The sequence below is a fragment of the Geotrypetes seraphini genome, chromosome 7 (assembly GCF_902459505.1).
Source record: "Geotrypetes seraphini chromosome 7, aGeoSer1.1, whole genome shotgun sequence".
In the NCBI taxonomy this organism is placed as follows: domain Eukaryota; kingdom Metazoa; phylum Chordata; class Amphibia; order Gymnophiona; family Dermophiidae; genus Geotrypetes; species Geotrypetes seraphini.
Genome location: NC_047090.1, coordinates 28,526,735 through 28,547,965, shown reverse-complemented (window position 1 = coordinate 28,547,965; position 21,231 = coordinate 28,526,735). Strand labels below are relative to the sequence as shown.

Below are 21,231 nucleotides of genomic sequence, written 5' to 3'. Positions count from 1 at the left end.
GTAGCTTTGTGCCATTTTTGAGCAGCCGGAGACGTCGAAGCTGGCGCCATTTTCTTGTTTCTCCTCTCTCCGGTTTGCAAGCAGATGTGAGATCCGCACAGCCAAGACCCGCTCGATGTATGAAAGCTATCGGTTCAAAAAGCTGAGGCCAGAAGAAGGATGTCAGCGCGCAACTTTAGAATCGGAGGCAGCAAAGCTCAGGGATGACACTTTCGTCACAGCCGGCGCCACTCCGCTTCCGGCGCCATCGAGTGACGTCTAAAGGAACGAGCCAATGAGAAGAGAGACATTCGAGGCGGTGGTGGGCGCCATTTTTCGGCTAGAACGCTCTGGCGGCGTGCTTTTGTTCTGGCCGTCTGCGGGGCAATTTTTTTGTTCCTCTTCCCTTTGGGCTTCGAGGAGGTAACTGTTCTGCGTCATGGTAAGTGTGGAGTGCGCTGCAGCTCAGACCGCCTTGTTTTATGGTGGCGCCTGTGTATGGCTGGGCCCAGTCCTGCAGCTTTATCGTTTTCTGAGCGCGTCCCCATACTCAGTGGCGTAGTAAGGGGGGGCGGTTCATTCAGAGCGTAGTCTTGCTGAGGACGCGGCACCCTTCCTCCTCGCCGCCCGCGCCCCCCCCCCCCTTACCTTTTTTTTTATTTTTATTTCCCCGGCACAAGGTTTCTCCGTGGACAGCTGATCATTTCAGCCACACAAATGGTGATGTCACGGGGACAGAACTGACCCGGAAAGGTCGGTTCCGTCCCCTTGGTGTCGCCATTTGTGTGGCTGAAAAGATCAGCTGTCCACGGAGAACTACTGTTACAGGTTTAAAGCAACTTCTATTGCTGCCCGCATCAGCGCACTCTCTGATGTCACTTCCCATACCTGCATCTAGGGAGTGACGTCAAAGGGCGAGCCAACACCTATGCTGCTCAGGCTGGAGAAGTTAAAAAGGTAACGGGAAGGGGGTATGTGCACAGCGGAGGGAGGAGCGCCTCTCACCCTTACTATGCAACTACCACCTATTTTTGCATTCTATTTGTTATTTCTCTTGTGCAACTCCTTATGCATAAACAGACAACAGTTAATCCTGTAGTGATTATAGGAAAACCTCCCCAAAACAGCAGACCTCAGGCCAGGTTGTATTATTGTGAAGGTTAAAGCAGCCCAGTTTATTTCGCTCGGTTTGTAAGTTAAAATTTTTTCATTCTTTTTGAACTATGGCTTGTATGCCATTACCGAAACATTGTGGTTGACTTGCATGAAAGTATCATAAGTAAATTGGGTGTTCATGTATTACTAAGTATAGAAGCTCATGCCCATGTCCCATGTGAAGTTATTGATGGGGCACTTTAGCTAACAATTTAGTATAGGGTTTAGACTTTGAAATTGAATTGTTTTACTCGTGTTTCAGGTAAAATTAATAACCTATGCAGTATTGGAGAAGAGGTAGTGGTTTAATGCTCTACTATTTATCCCCAGTAGGGTGCAAGATGGTTGTACTATAAAATGAAGGGTAAAATATAAAGCAGAGAGGCAGGGTTTTTACACAAAATCACTGTAAAATAAGAGTAAATCTAGGATTAAAAATTTTAAAATATGTGATGTATTTTAGGGAAAGGGCGGATTGCAATTTGATATACCCTGAGGTTTGTTTACCAGTTGTTAATACTACTTCTGGTGGAATTCTGCTTAAAAACTTTGAAAATTCTGCACACAATATTTCAAAATTCTGCAAAGGTTATTTGTAGTGTTTTGTGTAGAATTCTCCTATCCTGAGGGCTGAAATTCCTTCCTGACTTTTCCACTCTCGGGTTTGAAGTAAAGGCTGCTTTGTTTACCTCATTGGAATGACTACGAGACAGCATTGTATGTTCCAAAAACAGACAATATTTTTTTATTGTTAGTATAAAAACTTACAAAATTACAGCAGCAAAGGCATAGCAGAAAAATATATTGTCAGTTCAGAATATGCAATGGAGAGAAGAACTTGCACTCATATGCTTAGCAGGGGGCTAGCAGTTCCCCATAGCATAAGTAAGTGAATCTCTCTGACTCTACCTGTGATGCATGTGTTTTTTTATACAGAGAAATTCTTCCTTTGTTCCAAAAAGCACATCCCCGAACTTTGGTCATGTATTTCTCTATTGGTACAAAAATGTATACCTAACTATTCCTCCCTCAGTCCACGCCTCTCACTCCCCCCCCCCCAGGAGGGGGGCCTTTGTAGAAACAGAAAATTCTTCATGAACTTTCTTCCTCCAGCTCTGAGATCCTTATCACCTTGCAGATGCTAATTTGTGGTTTTATACCGCTGTACATCTTCAGGATGGCGTCCTTATATGCTGAAAGTTGGCAAGGGTGACCTTTCAACAACCCAGCTGTGCTTGGTTCCCATAACTCGGTTCAGCAAATGTTTTGGTACCAAATTCTCTCATCTCTCTACACCCACATCGTCCTGCAGGGATCATTGCTCGTTATAAATGTTTTATGGCTTTCCAGGGTGCCTGGCATATGTGAAGTCATACAGCACTGATAACAGTTAAGCAGAACCTTGGAGAAATATCCTCCCAGCAGGGAATGGAGACAGGAACTTTGCAGCACAAAGGCCAGCTGGGTTAGCATTTAAAAGGACACATGTATTCACAGACAGCAAGGTACAGGCTGGGCCTGGCTATGGGAAAATATAAGTCTGTAGTGTCCAGCATACACAAGTGAGGCCAGTATGTCCAGTTGATCCATCTGTATGTCCAGGTTATCCAGCTCAGGTTCCAGCCTCTTCAGCTCCCCCTCTCACTCAAAATCCCACCCCTCTCTCTCTCTTGCACTCTGGATCCCCTGCTTGGTTTTCTATAGGATCACTCACACTCTGATCCAGCCATGCAAATAAGCTCATTAATATTGAAATGCCATGTATACTAGCAGAGTGATTAATACTCTAATATGACTTCCCGATGCACAAAAAAGTGATCACTTTTAGCAATCTATAAAAAGTGACTGGTCAGGACCAGTTGCTTACCTGTCCCACCGATACAAAAATATTTATAACATGCCAAATCTTTTTATTTAATGGGCATAGATCAGGTGTCTCAAAGTCCCTCCTTAAATGCCGCAATCCAGTCAGGTTTTCAGGATTTCCCCAATGAATATGCATGAGATGTATTTGCGTGCACAGCTTTCAATGCATATTCATTGGGGAAATCCTGAAAACCCGACTGGATTGCGGCACTCAAGGAGGGACTTTGAGATCCCTGGTATAGATGCTGTGTTAACATGCAGCACAATATCTGCCCCATTAAAAAACAAAAAAGCCCCTCCACCCGATGATGGCCCTCCCTGATGAACTAGTACCAGGGACAGACCCCCCTCTGCACCAGTGAAAATTGGCAGGATGATGCCCACTTCCTCCAGGCATGCCAACCAACCCCCCCCCCCAAAGAAAAATGGTAGGAGAGATGCCCACATCCTCCTGTCACCAGTTGCTCCTCAACCTCTTCCAGACATCCCCCAGTACCTTTGTCTGAAGAGAGCAGGAGGGAGGCAGCTCTGAGGCCTGCTGAACCAAAATGTTGGGCCTTCCCATCCTTGGTGCATTATGGGGAGGGGCCTAAGGCCCTGATTGGCTCAGATGCCTAAGGCCCCTCCCAAGGAATACAGAGAGTGGAACCTAAGACCCTAATTGGCTCAGATGCTCCTTGGAAGGGACTTTAGGCCCCTCCCCATCCATCACATGATGCACTGAGGAGGGGAAGACCTGCCATTATCCCAGGACAAGCAGGCAGCATATTCTCACATGTGGGTGACGTCATCTACGGAGCCCCAATGCGGACAGCTTTTCAAGCAAACTTGATTGAAGATTCAAGTTTGCTGTGCTGCACCACGCATGTGTGCCTTCCTGCTCCACCATAGGGTGCATCCCCTCCTCGTGGTCTCCAGTTCTAAGTTTTCCGCGGAGTCAGAAAGTCCTGTTCTTTTTCACTCCGTTCCAAAGTGCCTTCTAGCACCGCGGCTTTGTTATTTTTCATCGGAGTCGCTGTGCGTTTTTCTTTTCCTGCTTGTTTTTTTCTTCCTTTCGCATAGTTCATGGTTGTTTGGCATCCGAGGGCTCCCGGGATGTCATGGCCTCGATTGGCTGCGGCCTTTCTTTTTGCTTATGTCCCGGCCCTTGTCCGGGTTTAAAAAGTGCACCCGGTGTGATCGGCTTCTGTCGATCACCGACCCTCATCGGTGGTGCATCTTGTGCCTGGGGGCTGATCATCCCACGGACTCCTGCCCCCGGTGCGCTACTTTCCAAGCTTGTGCTCTGCGCTGCTGTCGGGCCCGTATGGCGGATCTTTTTGCAGTGGAGCTGACCTTGGCCTCGATGACCTCGGCTCCGGGTAAGTCCCCTCTTCCTTCTTCAGGTTCGACGCCAGCGAAGAAGTCATCCTCGGGGGCTCTGGCCATGCAAGGGGGGGGTACTCTGCCCCTGGCCCCATCTAAGCCCTCCAAGCCTTCGGGGCGTGCCTCCACCACACGGGAATACTTGGTGTCGAGGTCGCCCTCGTTGGAGTGCACTACGGTGCCCGATATGCCTTCAATGCTATCGGTGCCTATTTTTCAGGACATGCTCCTGGCCATAATATCCTTGGAGCTCTCCTCGGCGTTGGCCCACTTGCAACTGGCCTCGAACTCGCGTGTGCCGGGCCAGCCTGAGCCTCGGGGCGCCTGGGGGCGAAGCGCCGGTCGAAGCCTGCGTCGACCCCGTCCCGGCGGCTGGCTAAGCCGCCCGGGATTCCCCCCCGCGCCGGGATCGTTCTACGGGGGTATGCACCGCGGGGCCCCTCCGGGTTTCGGAGTTGTCTCTTTCGAATCCCCAGTTGCTTTTGACTCCTCCTCAGTCCAGGGCCGAGGAGCTCTGACTTCTCATCGATCTCCAGGGGGGTCTAGGGACCCATCCCTGAGCCGTCGGAGGTCTTCGGTGCCTCGCACCCCAGGGTCTTCCCCGAGGGGCTCCTCGAGGCACCGTCGGTCCTCGACCCCAGCTCACTCTCTCAGTGCTATGTCCTGGGGTTTGGGGGGGGGGGGGCTGAGAGGGAACCTTGCTATTCTTGGGAGGCTTCCCCCTCTTTTTCGGCTGCACGGCGGTCCTGTTCAGCCACCCCTCCTGAGGATAGGAGGACGCTCGTCCGTCCTCTTTTACGAAGTTTGTGCAGGACATGGGGCGGGCTCTCCATTTGGACCTCCAGACGGATTCCAAGTACATGAAGGAGTTTTTGGAGGAGCTTGACATGCCATCTCCGCCTCAGGAGTCTCTTCGGCTCCCCTTGAACCCAGTGCTCCATCAGGCCTTTATCCGCAACTTGGAGACCCTTTACGCGGTCACTGCAGTTCCGTCCAAGATGGAATCTAAATATCGGACGGTTCCCTGCCCGGGGTTTGAGTGAGCACAGTTATCTCACCAGTCTTTACTGGTTGAATCCTCGCTCAAGAAGTCCCACCCGTCCCGTGTTTCGGCGGCGTTCTCGCCAGGCCAGGAGGGCCGGACAATGGACAAATTTGGATGGAGACTTTACTAAAATTCTATGATGGCAAACCGTGTTCTGAACTATTCGTTCACTTTCACTTCATACCTCAAGTTCCTGATCCGGTCTTTGCACGCCTTCCAGGACAACTTGCCCGCTTCCCGCCGGGTTGCCTTTGGGCAACTGGTTGATTCTCTGTCCCAGCTTCGCCTCCATCTTTTTCATGCGGCGTATGATGCCTTTGAGCTCTCGTCCCGTGTGTCTGCCTTTGCGGTGGCCATGCGCCGGCTGGCATGGCTCTGGTTGGTTGACATGGATCCTAATCTCCAGGATCGCCTGGCAAACCTTCCCTGTGTGGGGAACGAGTTGTTCGACGACTCGATTGAGGCGGCTACTAAGCACCTTTCGGAGCATGAGCAGTCCTTTGCTTCCCTGGTGCGGCCCTAGGCGAAGCCGATTCCTTAGAGGGCCTATCGTGCGCCTCCTCGGAGGTACCCCCAGAAGTCGGCACCGGCTTTTTTGCGCCCGCCTCCGAGATGTCAGCAGGCGCATTCCCGGGCTTTGCCGAAGTATCAGCCGCTGGCCACGGCTAAGCCTGCCCCATCTTTTTGACGGTCTGGGCGGATGGGGGCGGGCCCCCTCCACGCTAGTTTCGGACCCCCTCCCTATCGGGGGCTGTCTTAGGGCCTTTTACCCAAGTTGGGAGCGCATAACATCCGATGTGTGGGTCCTCGGCGTGATTGCGAACGGTTATTCCCTGAATTTCCGGGAGTTGCCTCCCGACAATCCAGAAAGCGCGTGTCCTTCCAATCAGGTGCAATTGGGCGGTGGAGGAAGTTCCCCCCTTGTCAACGGGGGTGGGTTGTTTACTCCCAGTACTTCCTGGTCCCCAAGAAGACCGGGGACTTGCGTTTGATCTTGGATCTTGGAAGTTTCTGGTTCGGGAGAAGTTCAGGATGCTCTCCCTTCCGGTTCTTTATCCCTTGCTGGACGAAGGGGATTGGCTATGCTCCCTCGATCTGAAGGAGGCCTATACCCACGTTCTGATGCATCCAGCTTGTCGCCGGTTCCTTCGGTTTCAGGTGGGGGACCTGCATCTTCAATACAGGGTCCTCCCGTTTGGGCTGGCTTTGTCCCCGCGAGTCTTCACAAAGTGTCTCGTAGTGGTGGTGTTGGCCCTGCGGTCCCGGGGCCTTCAGGTGTTCCCCTACCTCGACGACTGGCTGATCAAGGCCCCATCGAGGGAGGGGGTTATCTCAGACTATTACATTCCTTCAGAGTCTGGGGTTCGAGGTAAACTTCCCAAAGTCCCAGTTGTGCCCCTCGCAATCCCTACAGTTCATCGGGGCCGTGTAGGACACAGTTTGCCTTTGTTCGTTCCTGCCTCCTCCTCGGCAGGCTGCTTTCGTCCATATGAGTGAGCAGGTTTCTCTGCAGTCCTCGATCTCGGCGAAGCGGATGATGATTCTCTTGGGACACATAGCCTCCACCGTCCATGTCACGCCGTTTCCCGGTTGCACCTTCGGATTCCTGAGTGGACCCTGGCCTCTCAGTGGCGTCAGGATCGGGACCCCGCTTCCAGTCTCATAGCGGTGATTCCTTCTTTGAGGCGCTCGCTCAGTTGGTGGACCAACTCTTCCAATCTTTCCAGGGGTTTGCTCTTTCTCGCCCCTCTGCACCAAAAGGTCCTGACCACGGACTCTTCAGAGTATGCCTGGGGGGCTCATCTCGACGGCCTGCGGACCCAGGGTCTGTGGTCGGTGGAGGACCGTCGCTGTCACATCAATCTGTTGGAGCTGCGGGCCATTTACTTGGCCGCTGTGGCTTTTTGTCATCTGCTTCGGGACCGAGTGGTCCTGGTGCGCACGGACAATCAGGTGACAATGTATTACATCAACAAACAAGGGGGCACGGGATCCCTGTCTCTTTGCCGGGAGGCCCTTCGCCTTTGGGAGTGGGCTATTCGCCACAACATTTTCCTTTGTGCGGTTTACATCCAAGGGGAGCGAAACTGTCTGGCGGACAAGCTGAGTCGCCTCCTCCAGCCGCACGAGTGGTCTCTCCATTCCCAGATCTGGGATCCCAGATTCTCAGCCAGTGTTCGACCGTTGGGGGACTCCTCAGATAGATCTGTTCACTTCCCCCCTCAATCACAAACTGCCTCTCTTCTGTTCCCGGATGTACTCCTCATATCGTCTCGAGGCAGATGCCTTCCTTCTCACTTGGGAAGGGAAGTTCCTTTACGCGTTTCCACCTTTTCTTCTGATCTTACGGACGCTGGTGCATCTCAAATTAATGCACGCATCTCTGATCCTCATTGCTCCTCGGTGGCCTCGACAGCCGTGGTTCTCCCTGCTTCTTCACCTCAGGGTCAGGGAGCCTCTTCTTCTGCCTGTTTTTCCCTCTCTGCTGTCACAGAGTCGGGGTTCGCTGTTACATCCCAATCTGCAGTCTCTACATCTGACGACTTGGTTCCTTTCCACCTGACTTCTTCTGTTCAGTTCTCCCAGTCGGTCAGGGAGGTTTTGGAAGCCTCTCGAAAGGTTTCGACTAGGCTCTGTTATTCCCAGAAGTGGACTAGATTCTCTTCCTGGTGTACTTCGAATCATCTGGAACCCTTGTCTGCTCCTGTGTCCTCGGTTCTGGAGTATTTGCTTCATTTGTCTCAGTCCAGTCTTAAGACAACTTCTATTAGAGTGCATCTTAGTGCAATTGCTGCCTTCCATCATGATGGGAAGTCCCTTTCTATCCATCCTTTGGTTTCTCGCTTCATGAGGGGTCTCTTGCATGTCCATCCTCCTCTCAAGCCTCCCTCTGTGGTTTGGGATCTCAATGTGGTTCTTGCTCAACTTATGAAACCTCCGTTTTAGCCTATGGATAAGTCTCATCTGAAGTTCCTCAATTGGAAGGTGATCTTCCTGCTGGCGCTCACCTCTGCTCGTAGAGTCAGTGAGCTACAGGCTTTGGTGGCGGACCCGCCTCTTACTGTATTCCATCATGACAAGGTGGTTCTCCGCACTCATCCTAAGTTTTTGCCTAAGGTGGTGTCTGATTTCCATCTCAATCAGTCCATTGTTCTTCCAGTGTTTTTTCCCAAGCCCCATTCTCATCCTGGGGAAGTGGCGCTTCACACTCGCGACTGTAATCGGGCGTTAGCTTTCTATCTTCAACGCACTCAGTCTCATCAGAGGGTTCCTCAATTGTTTTTGTCCTTTGATCCTAATCAGTTGGGTCATCCTGTTTCCAAGCGCACCTTGTCCAACTGGTTGGCGGCTGGTATTTCCTTCTGCTACGCTCAGGCTGGTCTTGCGCTGCATGGTCGGGTAACGGGACATAAGGTCCGAGCGATGGCGGCTTCTGTCGCTTTCCTCAGGTCCATGCCTATTGAGGAGATCTGCAAGGCTGCCACTTAGTCTTCGGTTCATACTTTTACCTCACACTACTGCCTGGATACTTTGTCCAGGAGCGACAGCCGGTTTGGCCAGTCGGTTTTGCGTAATCTGTTTTCCTAAATTGCCAACTTCCCTCCGTCCCTTTTTTTGGTTAGCTTGGAGGTCACCCACATGTGAGAATATGCTGCCTGCTTGTCCTGGGATAAAGCACAGTTACTTACCGTAACAGGTGTTATCCAGGCACAGCAGGCAGATATTCTCGCAACCCTCCCACCTCCCCGGGGTTGGCTTCTTGGCTGGCTATCTGAACTGGAGACCACGAGGAGGGGATACGCCCTCTGGTGGAGCAGGAAGGCACACATGCGTGGTGCAGCACAGCAAACTTGAATCTTCAATCAAGTTTGCTTGAAAAGCTGTCCGTGTCGGGGCTCCGTAGATGACGTCACCCACATGTGAGAATATCTGCCTGCTGTCCTGGATAACACCTGTTACTGTAAGTAACTGCTTTTTGGATCGGCAGGTCTCGAAGCTGCCTCCCTCCTGTTCTCTTCAGAATGAATGCCTATGTGTGTTGGCATTTGTTATGATCTGCTTCTTTCACACATTTTTTCATTTTGCAGTAGCTCAATGGCTGGGTGACTGGTTTTTCTTTTGTGCTCATGGAAGTTAAAATAGGAATGTATATTTCAGAGATGTATGTCAGAAAAAAAGTAAAGTGGTCAAGCTATTATATTAATATAATTATTATATCTCCATATACAGGGCAGCTAACTCTCATAATGCATATCTTAAAAGGAGGTGTGACCATGGAAGGGGCGAGGGCATTCCAAAAAGTTGTATGAGTAGCTTCCTCAACATGCCTAACTTGGGCATCTGCATTTACACTAGGTATCAACAGGTATCACCAAAAACCCAAAGTTAGGCACAGGAATTAGCCCTATGCATGATTCTGTGCACTCTTTGTAAAATAGAATCTGCTTGTATGGAGAGTTTACTTACATTATGCTTATGCATACGTAGGTTTGTATCAATGTGCTTACCATTATTCATCAGCTTCCTTTTTCTCTTGCAGAGTTTACCGTTAAACCCTAAGCCTTTCCTCAATGGACTGACTGGTAAACCAGTAATGGTCAAGCTGAAGTGGGGTATGGAGTATAAAGGCTATTTGGTGTCTGTAGATGGGTACATGAACATGCAGGTATGCTTTTATTTGAGATTAATGTAATAGGAAATTTTAAGGCAGGATGTACAAGAACATACCGTATATACTTGAATATAAGTTGATCCGAATATAAGTTGAGACCCCCATCCCCCCCCCCCCCCAAAAAAGGAGGAAAAAATAATTTAAAAAAAATAATAATAATGGTTGACTCGAATATAAGTCGGGCGGCTTAATATTTAAGTGTCCTGTCCTGCCAGGTTCTGTGCTCAGCCCTCCTCTCTGCCAAGTTCTCCACCCAGCCCCCTTTCCTCCCTGCCCTGCACTGAGTCCCATTCCCTACCAGGCTGTGAACCAAGCCCCCCTCCCTGCCAGGCTCTGAACACTGTCCCTCCTTCCTTACTCTCTTCCCCCTAAAAAGAGCCATCATCACTGATGTCATAATGGCTTGATTGTCCCATACTCCCCTCTGCCCTCTAACCCAGCCAGCAGATTATGGTAACCATTCCCCTTAACTTAAACCACCTAGTGGTAGGCCGGGACAGGAGGGATTCCTCCTTCCCAGCTGACACTAATAATTACCACCCTCCCTCCCTCGCATACCTCTTCCCTGGTGGTCCAGCGTGTATGCGCTGAAATCCTCCTTTGTAAACATATCGCACCCAGGTCGGCATGCAGGAGCGAACTTTTCGTGCTCCTGGCCGGCCCTGCACCGCTCCTTGATAGGCTGCTGCAAGTTCTTGTGGGTTTTGCGGTTCTCGCGGTAGCCTATCAAGGAGCGGTGCAGGGCCGGCTGGAAGCACGAAAAGCTCGCTCCTGCATGCCGGCCCGGGTGCGCCGCTGACTACTATGTTTACAAAGGAGGATTTCGACGCATACACGCCTGACCACCAGGGAAGAGGTACACGACGGAGAGAAGGAGGTAATTATTAGTGTTGGCCGGGGCAGGAGACGGGAGGGATCGATCCTGTCCCGGCCTAAAGCAGGCCTGCAGGAAGTCTGGGAGGGTTTCGGGTGGTCACTGGGGATGACCCGAATAAATATCAGGACTCCCATTTTTGGTCCAATTTTTTTGCCCAAAAATCCCAGTTTATATTCGAGTATATATGGTAAGAATTGCCATACTGGGTTAGACTTTCCATCTAGCCCAGTATCCTGCTTCTAATAGTGGACAATCCAGATCACAAAGCACCTGGCAGACTTCTAAAAATTGTTGCTACTTCCCCTTGGGGATAAGCACTGTTTTTTTAGTTCTACCTTACTAATGGTTTGTGGACTTCGCCTCTAGAAATTTGTCCAAACCTTTCTAAGCTAACAGCTTTTCTACTGCAATAGGTGTGTTGTTATGGACTGATGGGCAATATTCCATGCTCACGAGCCATGCAGAAGGAATCCACTTCCGTTTTTGAGTCCCTTCTCCTTCACTAGAGGGCTCTGCTGTTCCATTCAATTTTTCTTTCTGCACATGAACTGGAATGTGTCTTTCTGATCTTCTCTCTATACTTATTATTTACAGTGTTTTTTGATGATTTTTGGCTGTTTTCGGTGCTCCAGAGCTCCCCAGGTTGAGGGGAAATCTCTTCCTGTGTGGAGATGATGATTTGAGATCTAAAACTGACAGGCCAATCCCTCTTTGGTACTTGTTGTTTAGCCTGCAGAAACTGTTGTGGAGTTCGGGGTCTGGTAACCCGAAGATTTCAGGGTTGGAGGACAGTTTCAGTGAGGCAGTGATTTCTTCTCCAGATCCAGCTTCTTTAAAGAGAGCTGAGGCAGGCTGCAGTATATCCACAGCACAGGTCACAGTGAGTAAGACTGTTACAGCCTATGGACAAAATTGGAGTGGCGTGGGGGCTCTCTATATCCTGATTTTGCAGGTTTCTGCTATTTTCTATAGGGTCCCCAGTCTCTAAAATTCTATTTTCGGTATTTTATTTTCTGCTAAGCTGTTATAGGACCGTTTTTTTTTGCACCAAAACACTGCTGCAGCGACCATCTTTGATTTCCCTTTTTTTTTTTCAAAGTTCTCCAGAACCTTCAAATCTTTGTTTTGACTCAAGACTGGTAGGGAAGGAATACCAGGCTCTGTTTCTAATTCATGCCAAAGAGTGCCATGTGCCTGAGAGGGATGGGGAGAGCTTCAGGTTAGCCTTCTCTCAGGTCTCTAGGGCTGAGGAAACCTTAGAGGGCTTGTCTGCCGAGAGAAATTCTCTTCCAGAGCCCTGGAACACCAGCTTACCTAAACTTGGTATGGAAGCCAAGGAGCCCACAAGATGTAAGGTTGGGTCACTTAGAGGGGACTCTGCTCTGCTCAGTATAGCATTCTCTCTTGAATTTGTCAACATGATGTGGAGAGCTTATCTGAAAGGATGAGATCACCAGGGAAAGTCTGGCAGCACACCAGGAGGCATGCAAGGGTGCTTGTGCTCCCGGAGTGCACCTAGCTTAATTTCAGAGACTGGCCTGGATCTGATAGACCTTTCCGATGGAGACTCCATCCTTATCAATTTTGAGGCAAATTAAGGTGTTTTAAGAAAGTTTGAGAACTTAGAAAAAAACCCTCTGGAAATCCAAGTTGGCTGCAGCAGCATTTTGTCAGCAAAAAATGTCTTTAAAATGCTTCAGGGCTGACCAAAATTCACTAAAAATAGAGCCTTGCCCCCCCTTCCCACCCCGCCACCCTGTCTGTCAAAACAGTTATTCAGACATTCTCCCCCTTCACAAATTTTTCTCCATAGGCTGTCGCAGCCTGTACTCACAGACCCATGTGCAAGGGAAAAGGTGCTGCTGCCTGCCTCAGTTCCTTGGGAGAGTAGCTGGATCTGGAGGGATTTTCTACCTCAAACCACCGGTCAGCTGTCATGCTGATAGCTTTGGGCTGCCAGTTGGACCTCAGTTGGACTTGAACCTCCACACCACAGCAACCATCGAAAAGAGAAGAGGGAGAAAAACCGCAGCTGGCACAGTGAGTGCCCCAAAGGACACTATTGGTGCCTAATAGCCCGCGCTCAAGCTCCTGATCCAAGTTTAGGAAGCAAGCAAAGGCTGAGGGCCTGGAACATTGAGCTCCACAAATATTCAGCAGGCTAGTTGTACTGGTCCCCAAAGGATGCACCTACCAGCTGCAGACAGTCTGCTCCTCTCCGAATAGACACAACTGGTCCTGGAGCTGTGTAAAACCTGCGAACAACTGATAAAGACCACAAAAATAAAGGGAGCAGATCAAAATGACACCTTCATGCTCATCTACAGAAGAGGGCAGCAGAGACCGGGGAGGAGGAGGAGCTGAAAAGTTGTGATTCACATCATCTGCAGAATGCTCGCGAACAGGCATGGACAACCTTACAGTTCAGCATACCATTCCTATTTACTCCTGGCAGAATTCTGTGCAACTGTACAGTGCAAAATTCCCCATCTGTGCAAAATTCTGTACAAACCTTATGTTCTGCCCCTTTCTGCTCCCCGCATGCGGATCTGGCCTCTTTCCCTTTGACTAACCCCCCGTCGTGAGATCTGACATACCTAGTGACAGCAGCTGGCCGGCAGAGGCAGCTTGTGGTCTGCACCACTGGGGCCTTCTCTCTGCCACATCAGTGTATTGCAAACTGCAGCAGCACACTAGTATGTCTCCTGAGATTTAAGGTATGCAGTGAGACTTTCAAAAAGCCTTCGACAAGGTACCCCATGAGCGGCGACTAAGGAAACTGGAACCACGGGGTAGAAGGGGACATGCACAGATGGATCAGAAATTGGCTGGCAGACTGCAATACATCTACAGGAAACAGAAGGTAGAAGTAAAGGGACACTACTCTGACTGGAAAGGGGTCACAAGTGGTGTCCCGCAGGGGTCAGTGCTGGGACCGTTGCTGTTCAATATATTCATTAATGACCTGGAATCAGGGACAAAGTGCGAAGTTATAAAATTTGCGGACGACACAAAACTCTCCAGTACGGTTAGAACTGTTGAGGAATGTAAAGAACTACAAAGGGACCTGAACAAACTGAGTGAGTGGGCAAATAAATGGCAGATGAGCTTCAATGTAGAGAAATGTAAAGTCTTGCACATAGGGAAAGGAAACACGATGGGGGGGATGGTACTGGGGGATAGCAAATTAGAAAAGGACTTGAGAGTTTTGGTGGATAAAACAATGAAGCCGGTGGCACAATGCGCAGCGGCCTCAAAGAAGGCGAACAGAATGTTGGGCATTTTCAAAAAAGGTATCACTACCAGAATGAAGGAAGTTATCCTGCCACTGTATCGGGCGATGGTGCGCCCGCATCTGGAGTACTGCGTTCAATACTGGTTGCCGTACCTTAAGAAGGATATGGCGATACTTGAGAGGGTCCAGGAAGAGCAACAAGGATGATAAAGGGCTTGGAAAACCTTTCATATGCTGAGAGGCTGGGGCTGTTTTCCCTGGAAAAGCAAAGACTTAGAGGGGACATGATAGAAACTTACAAGATCATGAAAGGTATAGAGGGACAGATTCTTCAGACTGGCGGGGGCAACAAAAACAAGAGGGCAGTCAAAAAAATTGAAAGGAGACAGATTCATAACAAATGCTAGGAAGTTCTTCACTCAGAGGGTGGAGGACACCTGGAATGCGCTTCCAGAGGAGGTGGTAAAGCAGAGTACAATTTTGGGATTCAAAATGGGATTGGACGATTTCCTGAAGGAAAAGGGGATTGAAGGATATAATTAGAGGGTTACCATACAGGATATCATACGATTAGGGAATAAAATGTTTTAGGTAAAAGATCACTTACAGGTCGCCTGGGGGGCTGCTGCAGGAGCGGATTGCTCGGCATGATGGACCAATGGTCTGACTCGGCGATGCTTATGTTCTTATGTAGAGGCGCTAGCTGATTGCCTACAGGATGTGCCTCTCACAGCAAGAGGCACATCTTGTAGACAATCAGCCAGCGCCAGCTCTTTGCTCCGTTCATCTTCCCTGGCAGATCAAGGCCCATCTGGAGGGCCTTTGGGCATGTGTTTATGTGATGACATATTGCATGCATGTGATATCACATCGACCTCTGGCACTTCCGGATGCCTCAATCTGTAGCCATTACGTTTACTGTGCCATGGCTCGACAGGTATGTCATATCTAGCAGAGTAGGGGGGTCGGTCAGGAGAAGGGGAATGGAAGCTAGTCCACAATTTGGGGGGAGGGGGATATCTATGCTAGTCCCATTGAGGTGGGGGAGTAAGAGGAGGGGACATGGTTGCTAAAACTGCAGGGAAGGGGATGGGGACATGGATGATGGACCAATAAGTAGAGGGGAAAGGGGATGAGAAGGAATAGATGCTTGAGGTAGAGAGGGAGATGCCAGACCATGGGGAGCGGGGAAGAGATTCAGGGTGTGAGAGAGATGAGGGAACGTGGATGGTAGAGAGAGAGAGTGACCAAGACCAGAAATGGTGTGGGAAGGGAAGACGAGATTCATAGCCAGTGGAGGGAGGGAGAGAGAGATGCCAAACTATGGGGGCCAAGTAGGGGGTTCAGGGTGCAAGTGAGAGAGCTGTAAGATTTAGAGGGAGACAGAACTGCTGTTGGAGTGAGAGAAGGAACTGAAGAAGCTGGAACCTGAGGAAAAGACAGGAAGGAATTTCAGCCCTCGGGATAGGAAAATTCTACACAAAACACTACAAATAAACTGCAGAATTTTCAGATTTTTTTTGCACAGAATTCCGCCAGGAGTACCTATTGCACTGGAAGGGAATCTGTATGTTAGTTTCTTCTCTCTCCTTCCCTTCATCCCTTGTTCTATCTGCTCTTTGATCTTTCATCAATGTCCTGCCACCTTTTGTAAAATTCTTCTTCCAGCAAATAAAAATATAAAATGAGGGGGCGTGGCTTTGGAGCGGAACTAAATGGCTGGGTAGTGGAGTTGCTCTGTGAAGACAAGCTATTTGACAGAGATCATAGCCAGAAAAAATTCAAATTTCACTCTGAAAAGTGAGGTAGAGGTGGATAATGGCTTCGGGAAAGCAAAACAAAAATTTGGCGGCGGGGAGCAGCTCAGGAAGCGGGAAGCGATCGAAACTTGATACGGCTTCACCGATGTCAGTTCCGTTACCGCCGGAGGATGTAGAAAATAAAGACATAATGAAGGAAATACAGGCGGTAAAGGAAATAGTATTGGAATGCGCTAAAAATATAAAAGAAGTGAAAGAAGAGGTGGTATGTTTATCAAATAAACTGCAAGCAATGGAATTGAAAGTGGATCAAATTGAGAAAAGAGTGGAAAAGTGTGAGGAGGAAAGTATAAAGCACATGGAACACAGTAAGGAAATTGAAGCACTGAAAAGGGAGCTGGAAGATTTGTCCAATAGGGAACGAAGGAGCAATTTAAGGGTGCTTGGGGTCCCGGAGGGAATTGAAAAGTCGGATCCGATTGGATTTTTGATTAATTTTTTGCCCAAGGTGCTCCCGATGCAAAACAAGTTTCCATTGGAAATAGAACGTGCACACAGGATCCCAACGAGATTATCAAACAGCCAAAAAGGACCACGTCCACTGATCTTTAAGCTACTTAGATATCAACAGGTAGCTGAAATAATTAAATTAGCTAAAGATAATAAAAACTTAAAGTGTCAGGATTCAAAGATTTACATAGTGCCTGACTTTGCCAGAGCAACGGCACAAAAGAGAAAGCAGCTATTAGACCTGAGACCACAGCTGAGAAGTCTGGGAGCTAGATATGGGCTCATATACCCGGCAACTATGCGGGTCACTTATAAAAATAAAACTTTGAATTTTGATACTGCAGATAAACTTAAGGAGTTTTTGGAGCAGTGTGAATCACCAATGGCTACTTAATAGAGACTTGGATGGAAGTATTTGTGTTCTTGGTTGAAATGTTTATTTTTGTTTGGAAATTTCTATGTTAAAGGAAGAAAAAAGAAAAAAAAAGAGTTAATAGGATTCTGAAGGCATGACTGCAGTTGGATTTCAAATACATTCCACATTCTATCTTGTCATGAGGCAAATGGAATGTAGCCTGCAAGAGCATAAGAGATGCAATATTACAGACCTTTTAAAGGACAGAGGTTAATAAGATGGATTGTACTGACTTGCTGTTTGGACAGACAGACTGAGAAACGATAGAGGATTGTGCAAAACAGATTGAAGGAAATAAGTTCTAAATAGTATTGAGAAGATATAAACTACAAGCAAGAGGACATTAAATAGAATGGATCTGCAAGCAAGATGAGAGTTAGACTGTGACTTTATAAGCCTTACAATTTTCATTTGCATAAAAGGGGAAGTCAGCTGTGATATATGGAATAAGACATTGTAATAGAAATTCTCTAAATGCAGCAGAGGATTTTTTGAAGATGGTTCTGGTATATAGTTGGCCTGACCTTAAAATAAAAATGACAGAGCTACGATGGTCAAAAAAAAAAAAAAAAAAAAAGGAACAGGGTTTGTATATGTAGAATGTGAAGGATCTATGATTGGCACCACAAGTTTGAAATTGTGGTCATTGTAAATCTTTATGCAAAACAATTGAAAAGGAGATTTAAGGTGGATCAAAAGATGAGACTGAGAATGTATAAACAGTAGTGTGAGAGGATAGAATTTGATATGGATCTGCAAGCAAGAGGAGATTTGAAATGAGACTTTATGAGACATATAGCATCTTATTACAAGAAAAGGAAATTTGTTGTTATGTATGGACTATAGTTTTAAAATTGCAAATCTATTAATGCAACAAGAGTCATAATATTGTTGTTTGGGATAAAAATTGGTCTGAACTTAATATAAATAATGGTGGATATATGAGGAGATTAAAAAAAAAAAAAAAAAAAAAATTAATTAGAAGTTTTGGTAAAAGCGAAGGATGTAGGAAAGTTTGGATGTTATAATATAAAGCATATGATATAAGAGAATGTTGTGAATGGAGTGGAAATTAAAAGGGTAGCAAATATGCTAGTGTGGAAATGGGTATGGAATGTTAGGAGGGTTATGTTAAAGGGATAAAAATTGTTGTTTTGGGGAATTTATTGACTTTTTGAATAGGAAAAGTTAGGAAAACAGATTTCCATTATATATTTAATAATATTTAAAAGTGATATTTAACTTGAGGGAATGTGATGTAATCTGACATGAAAGATGGATGTGGTTTGGATGAATGTAATTTTAAAATTTGGTGTGATTATTTATGTATTTCAATAATATCTTAATGGAAATGAGTGAGTAGAGAAGGGAGGGTTCATGAGAGATGGGGGAAAGGAAAGGAAAAAAAAAAAAGAGGTAATCCTTGATAAAGAAGTCTTGTGTGATAAAATGATATTCATTTTAATATGATAATGATCTGGCTAATGGTTTTAAAATTATAAATATAGCTTGTGGGGAGTTTATCTATTGCCTAGTCAAGGTGTGCGTTTCAAAGTTGGCAAGTAATTTAAGGGAGGGATGGGAGGGGGAGGGGATTGAGAATATGGGAAGGGGTATAGGAGGGGATGGGTTCTAATAATAATTTTAAAAAGGGGAAAAGAGGTTATAATATTGATGTGAAGAATATTATTGATTATTGTTTTGATTTGATATAATGACTTTAAAAATTTTTTCAATAAATGTTAATGGTCTCAACCACCCGATAAAAAGGAAAAAAGTATTGCTATATTTAAAAAAAACAAAATGCGGATGTCTATTTCATACAGGAGACTCACCTTAATGGAGATGAATCAAAAAAGCTAATTGGTAATTGGGTGAGAGATTGCTTTTTTCCCCACCGGCGGTGGGGAAAAAAGCTGGGGTAGCAATTTTAATAAATAAAAAATGTTCAGCAGGATTTAATATGGTGAAAGCAGATAAATTAGGAAGATGGGTGCATGTGAACATGAGTATGGGCAATAATACTGTGGCGCTATTTAATGTGTACATACCTAATTCGAATCAAATTGAATATTTTAAAACTCTACAACCAATAATTTTACCACTGGCTGCTAATAATTTGATAGTAGCAGAAGATTTTAATGCTGTTGTGGACCCTTTATTGGATAAAAAACCTAGTAAAATTTTAAAATCTTTAGGGTTGGATAATTTTATAAATTCTTGCAATTTAAAAGATATATGGAGAATTCTTCATTTTAATGATCGAGATTTTTCGTTTTATTCACATGTTCATAAATCTTTTTCTAGAATTGATTATATTCTTGTTTCTGATGGGCTAATACAAGATGTTACACAAGCCTCTATAGAACCAATAATTTTATCAGATCATGGAGGAGTGTGAATTTCTTTAAATTTTAATGACCCGGATAATGGTAGGCCTGTATGGAGATTTAATAATGCATTGCTTGCATATCCAAAATTTTGTGAAGAATTTCAATTAAAAATGGATGAATATTTTCAAAATAATATTACAGAGGAAATATCTACAGAAATAATATGGGATGCTTTTAAAGCAACGATGAGAGGGCAAATTATATCATTTTCAGCTTATTCTAAAAAACAATTAAATAAGCAATTTACGGAACTGGAACACGAAATAAAAGATTTAGAATTAAAATTGATTAATACCGTATTTTCACGCAAATAACACGCACCCGTATAAAACGCGCACACGTGTATAGCGCGCAGAAATCACGATGATAAGCACAAAAACTTTGGTATAACGCGCTCACGATTATACCGCGCATGCTGCCCGACTCTCCGTTCACCCCCCTGACTTCCGTGCACTGCCCCGCCTCTCCGTGCGCTGTCCCGACTCTCCGTTCACCCCCCCTGACTTCCGTGCACTGCCCCGCCTCTCCGTGCGCTGTCCCGACTCTCCGTTCACCCCCCCCTGACTTCCATGCACTGCCCTGACTTTCCGTGCGCTGTCCCGACTCTCCGTTCACCCCCCCTGACTTCCGTGCACTGCCCTGACTTTCCGTGCGCTGTCCCGACTCTCCGTTCACCCCCCTGACTTCCGTGCACTGCCCCGCCTCTCCGTGCGCTGTCCCGACTCTCCGTTCACCCCCCCCCGACGTCCGATTCATCCCCCCCCCCGGCAGGACCATTCGCACCCCCACCCCGAAGGACCGCCGACTCCCCGACAATATCGGGCCAGGAGGGAGCCCAAACCCTCCTGGCCACGGCGACCCCCTACCCCCACCCCGCACTACATTACGGGCAGGAGGGATCCCAGGCCCTCCTGCCCTCGACGCAAACCCCCCTCCCCCCCAACGACCGCCCCCCCCAAGAACCTCCGACCGCTCCCCCAGCCGACCCGCGACCCCCCCCTGGCGACCCCCACGACCCCCCCACCCCCCTTCCCCGTACCTTTGGTAGTTGGGCCAGAAGGGAGCCCAAACCCTCCTGGCCACGGCGACCCCCTAACCCCACCCCGCACTACATTACGGGCAGGAGGGATCCCAGGCCCTCCTGCCCTCGACGCAAACCCCCCTCCCCCCCAGCCGACCCGCGACCCCCCTGGCCGACCCCCACGACCCCCCCACCCCCCTTCCCCGTACCTTTGGAAGTTGGCCGGACAGACGGGAGCCAAACCCGCCTGTCCGGCAGGCAGCCAACGAAGGAATGAGGCCGGATTGGCCCATCCGTCCTAAAGCTCCGCCTACTGGTGGGGCCTAAGGCGCGTGGGCCAATCAGAATAGGCCCTGGAGCCTTAGGTCCCACCTGGGGGCGCGGCCTGAGGCACATGGGCCCAACCCGACCATGTGCCTCAGGCCGCGCCCCCAGGTGGGACCTAAGGCTCCAGGGCCTATTCTGATTGGCCCACGCGCCTTAGGCCCCACCAGTAGGCGGAGCTTTAGGACGGATGGGCCAATCCGGCCTCATTCCTTCGTTGGCTGCCTGCCGGACAGGCGGGTTTGGCTCCCGTCTGTCCGGCCAACTTCCAAAGGTACGGGGAAGGGGGGTGGGGGGGTCGTGGGGGTCGGCCAGGGGGGTCGCGGGTCGGCTGGGGGGGCGGTCGGAGGTTCTTGGGGGGGGACGGTCGTTGGGGGGGAGGGGGGTTTGCGTCGAGGGCAGGAGGGCCTGGGATCCCTCCTGCCCGTAATGTAGTGCGGGGTGGGGTTAGGGGGTCGCCGTGGCCAGGAGGGTTTGGGCTCCCTTCTGGCCCGATATTGTCGGGAAGTCGGCGGTCCTTCGGGGTGGGGGTGCGAGTGGTCCTGCCGGGGGGGGGGGGATGTATCGGACGTCGGGGAGTCGGCCGGGCAAGAGGGCTTGGGCTCCCTCTTGCT

The 21,231-nt window shown here is 48.4% G+C and overlaps 1 protein-coding gene across 1 annotated transcript in view; it reads left to right on the top strand.

Moving 5' to 3' along the window:
* Positions 1-263: 263 nt before the first annotated feature.
* Positions 264-21,231, top strand: part of SNRPF (small nuclear ribonucleoprotein polypeptide F) — a 33,568-nt gene continuing 12,600 nt past the window's right edge. Inside the window, exons 1-2 of the mRNA XM_033953061.1 lie at positions 264-421; positions 9,951-10,076. Coding sequence (XP_033808952.1) covers positions 419-421; positions 9,951-10,076 — 129 coding nt within the window. The 5' untranslated portion in view covers positions 264-418. The remainder of the gene's footprint in view (positions 422-9,950; positions 10,077-21,231) is intronic.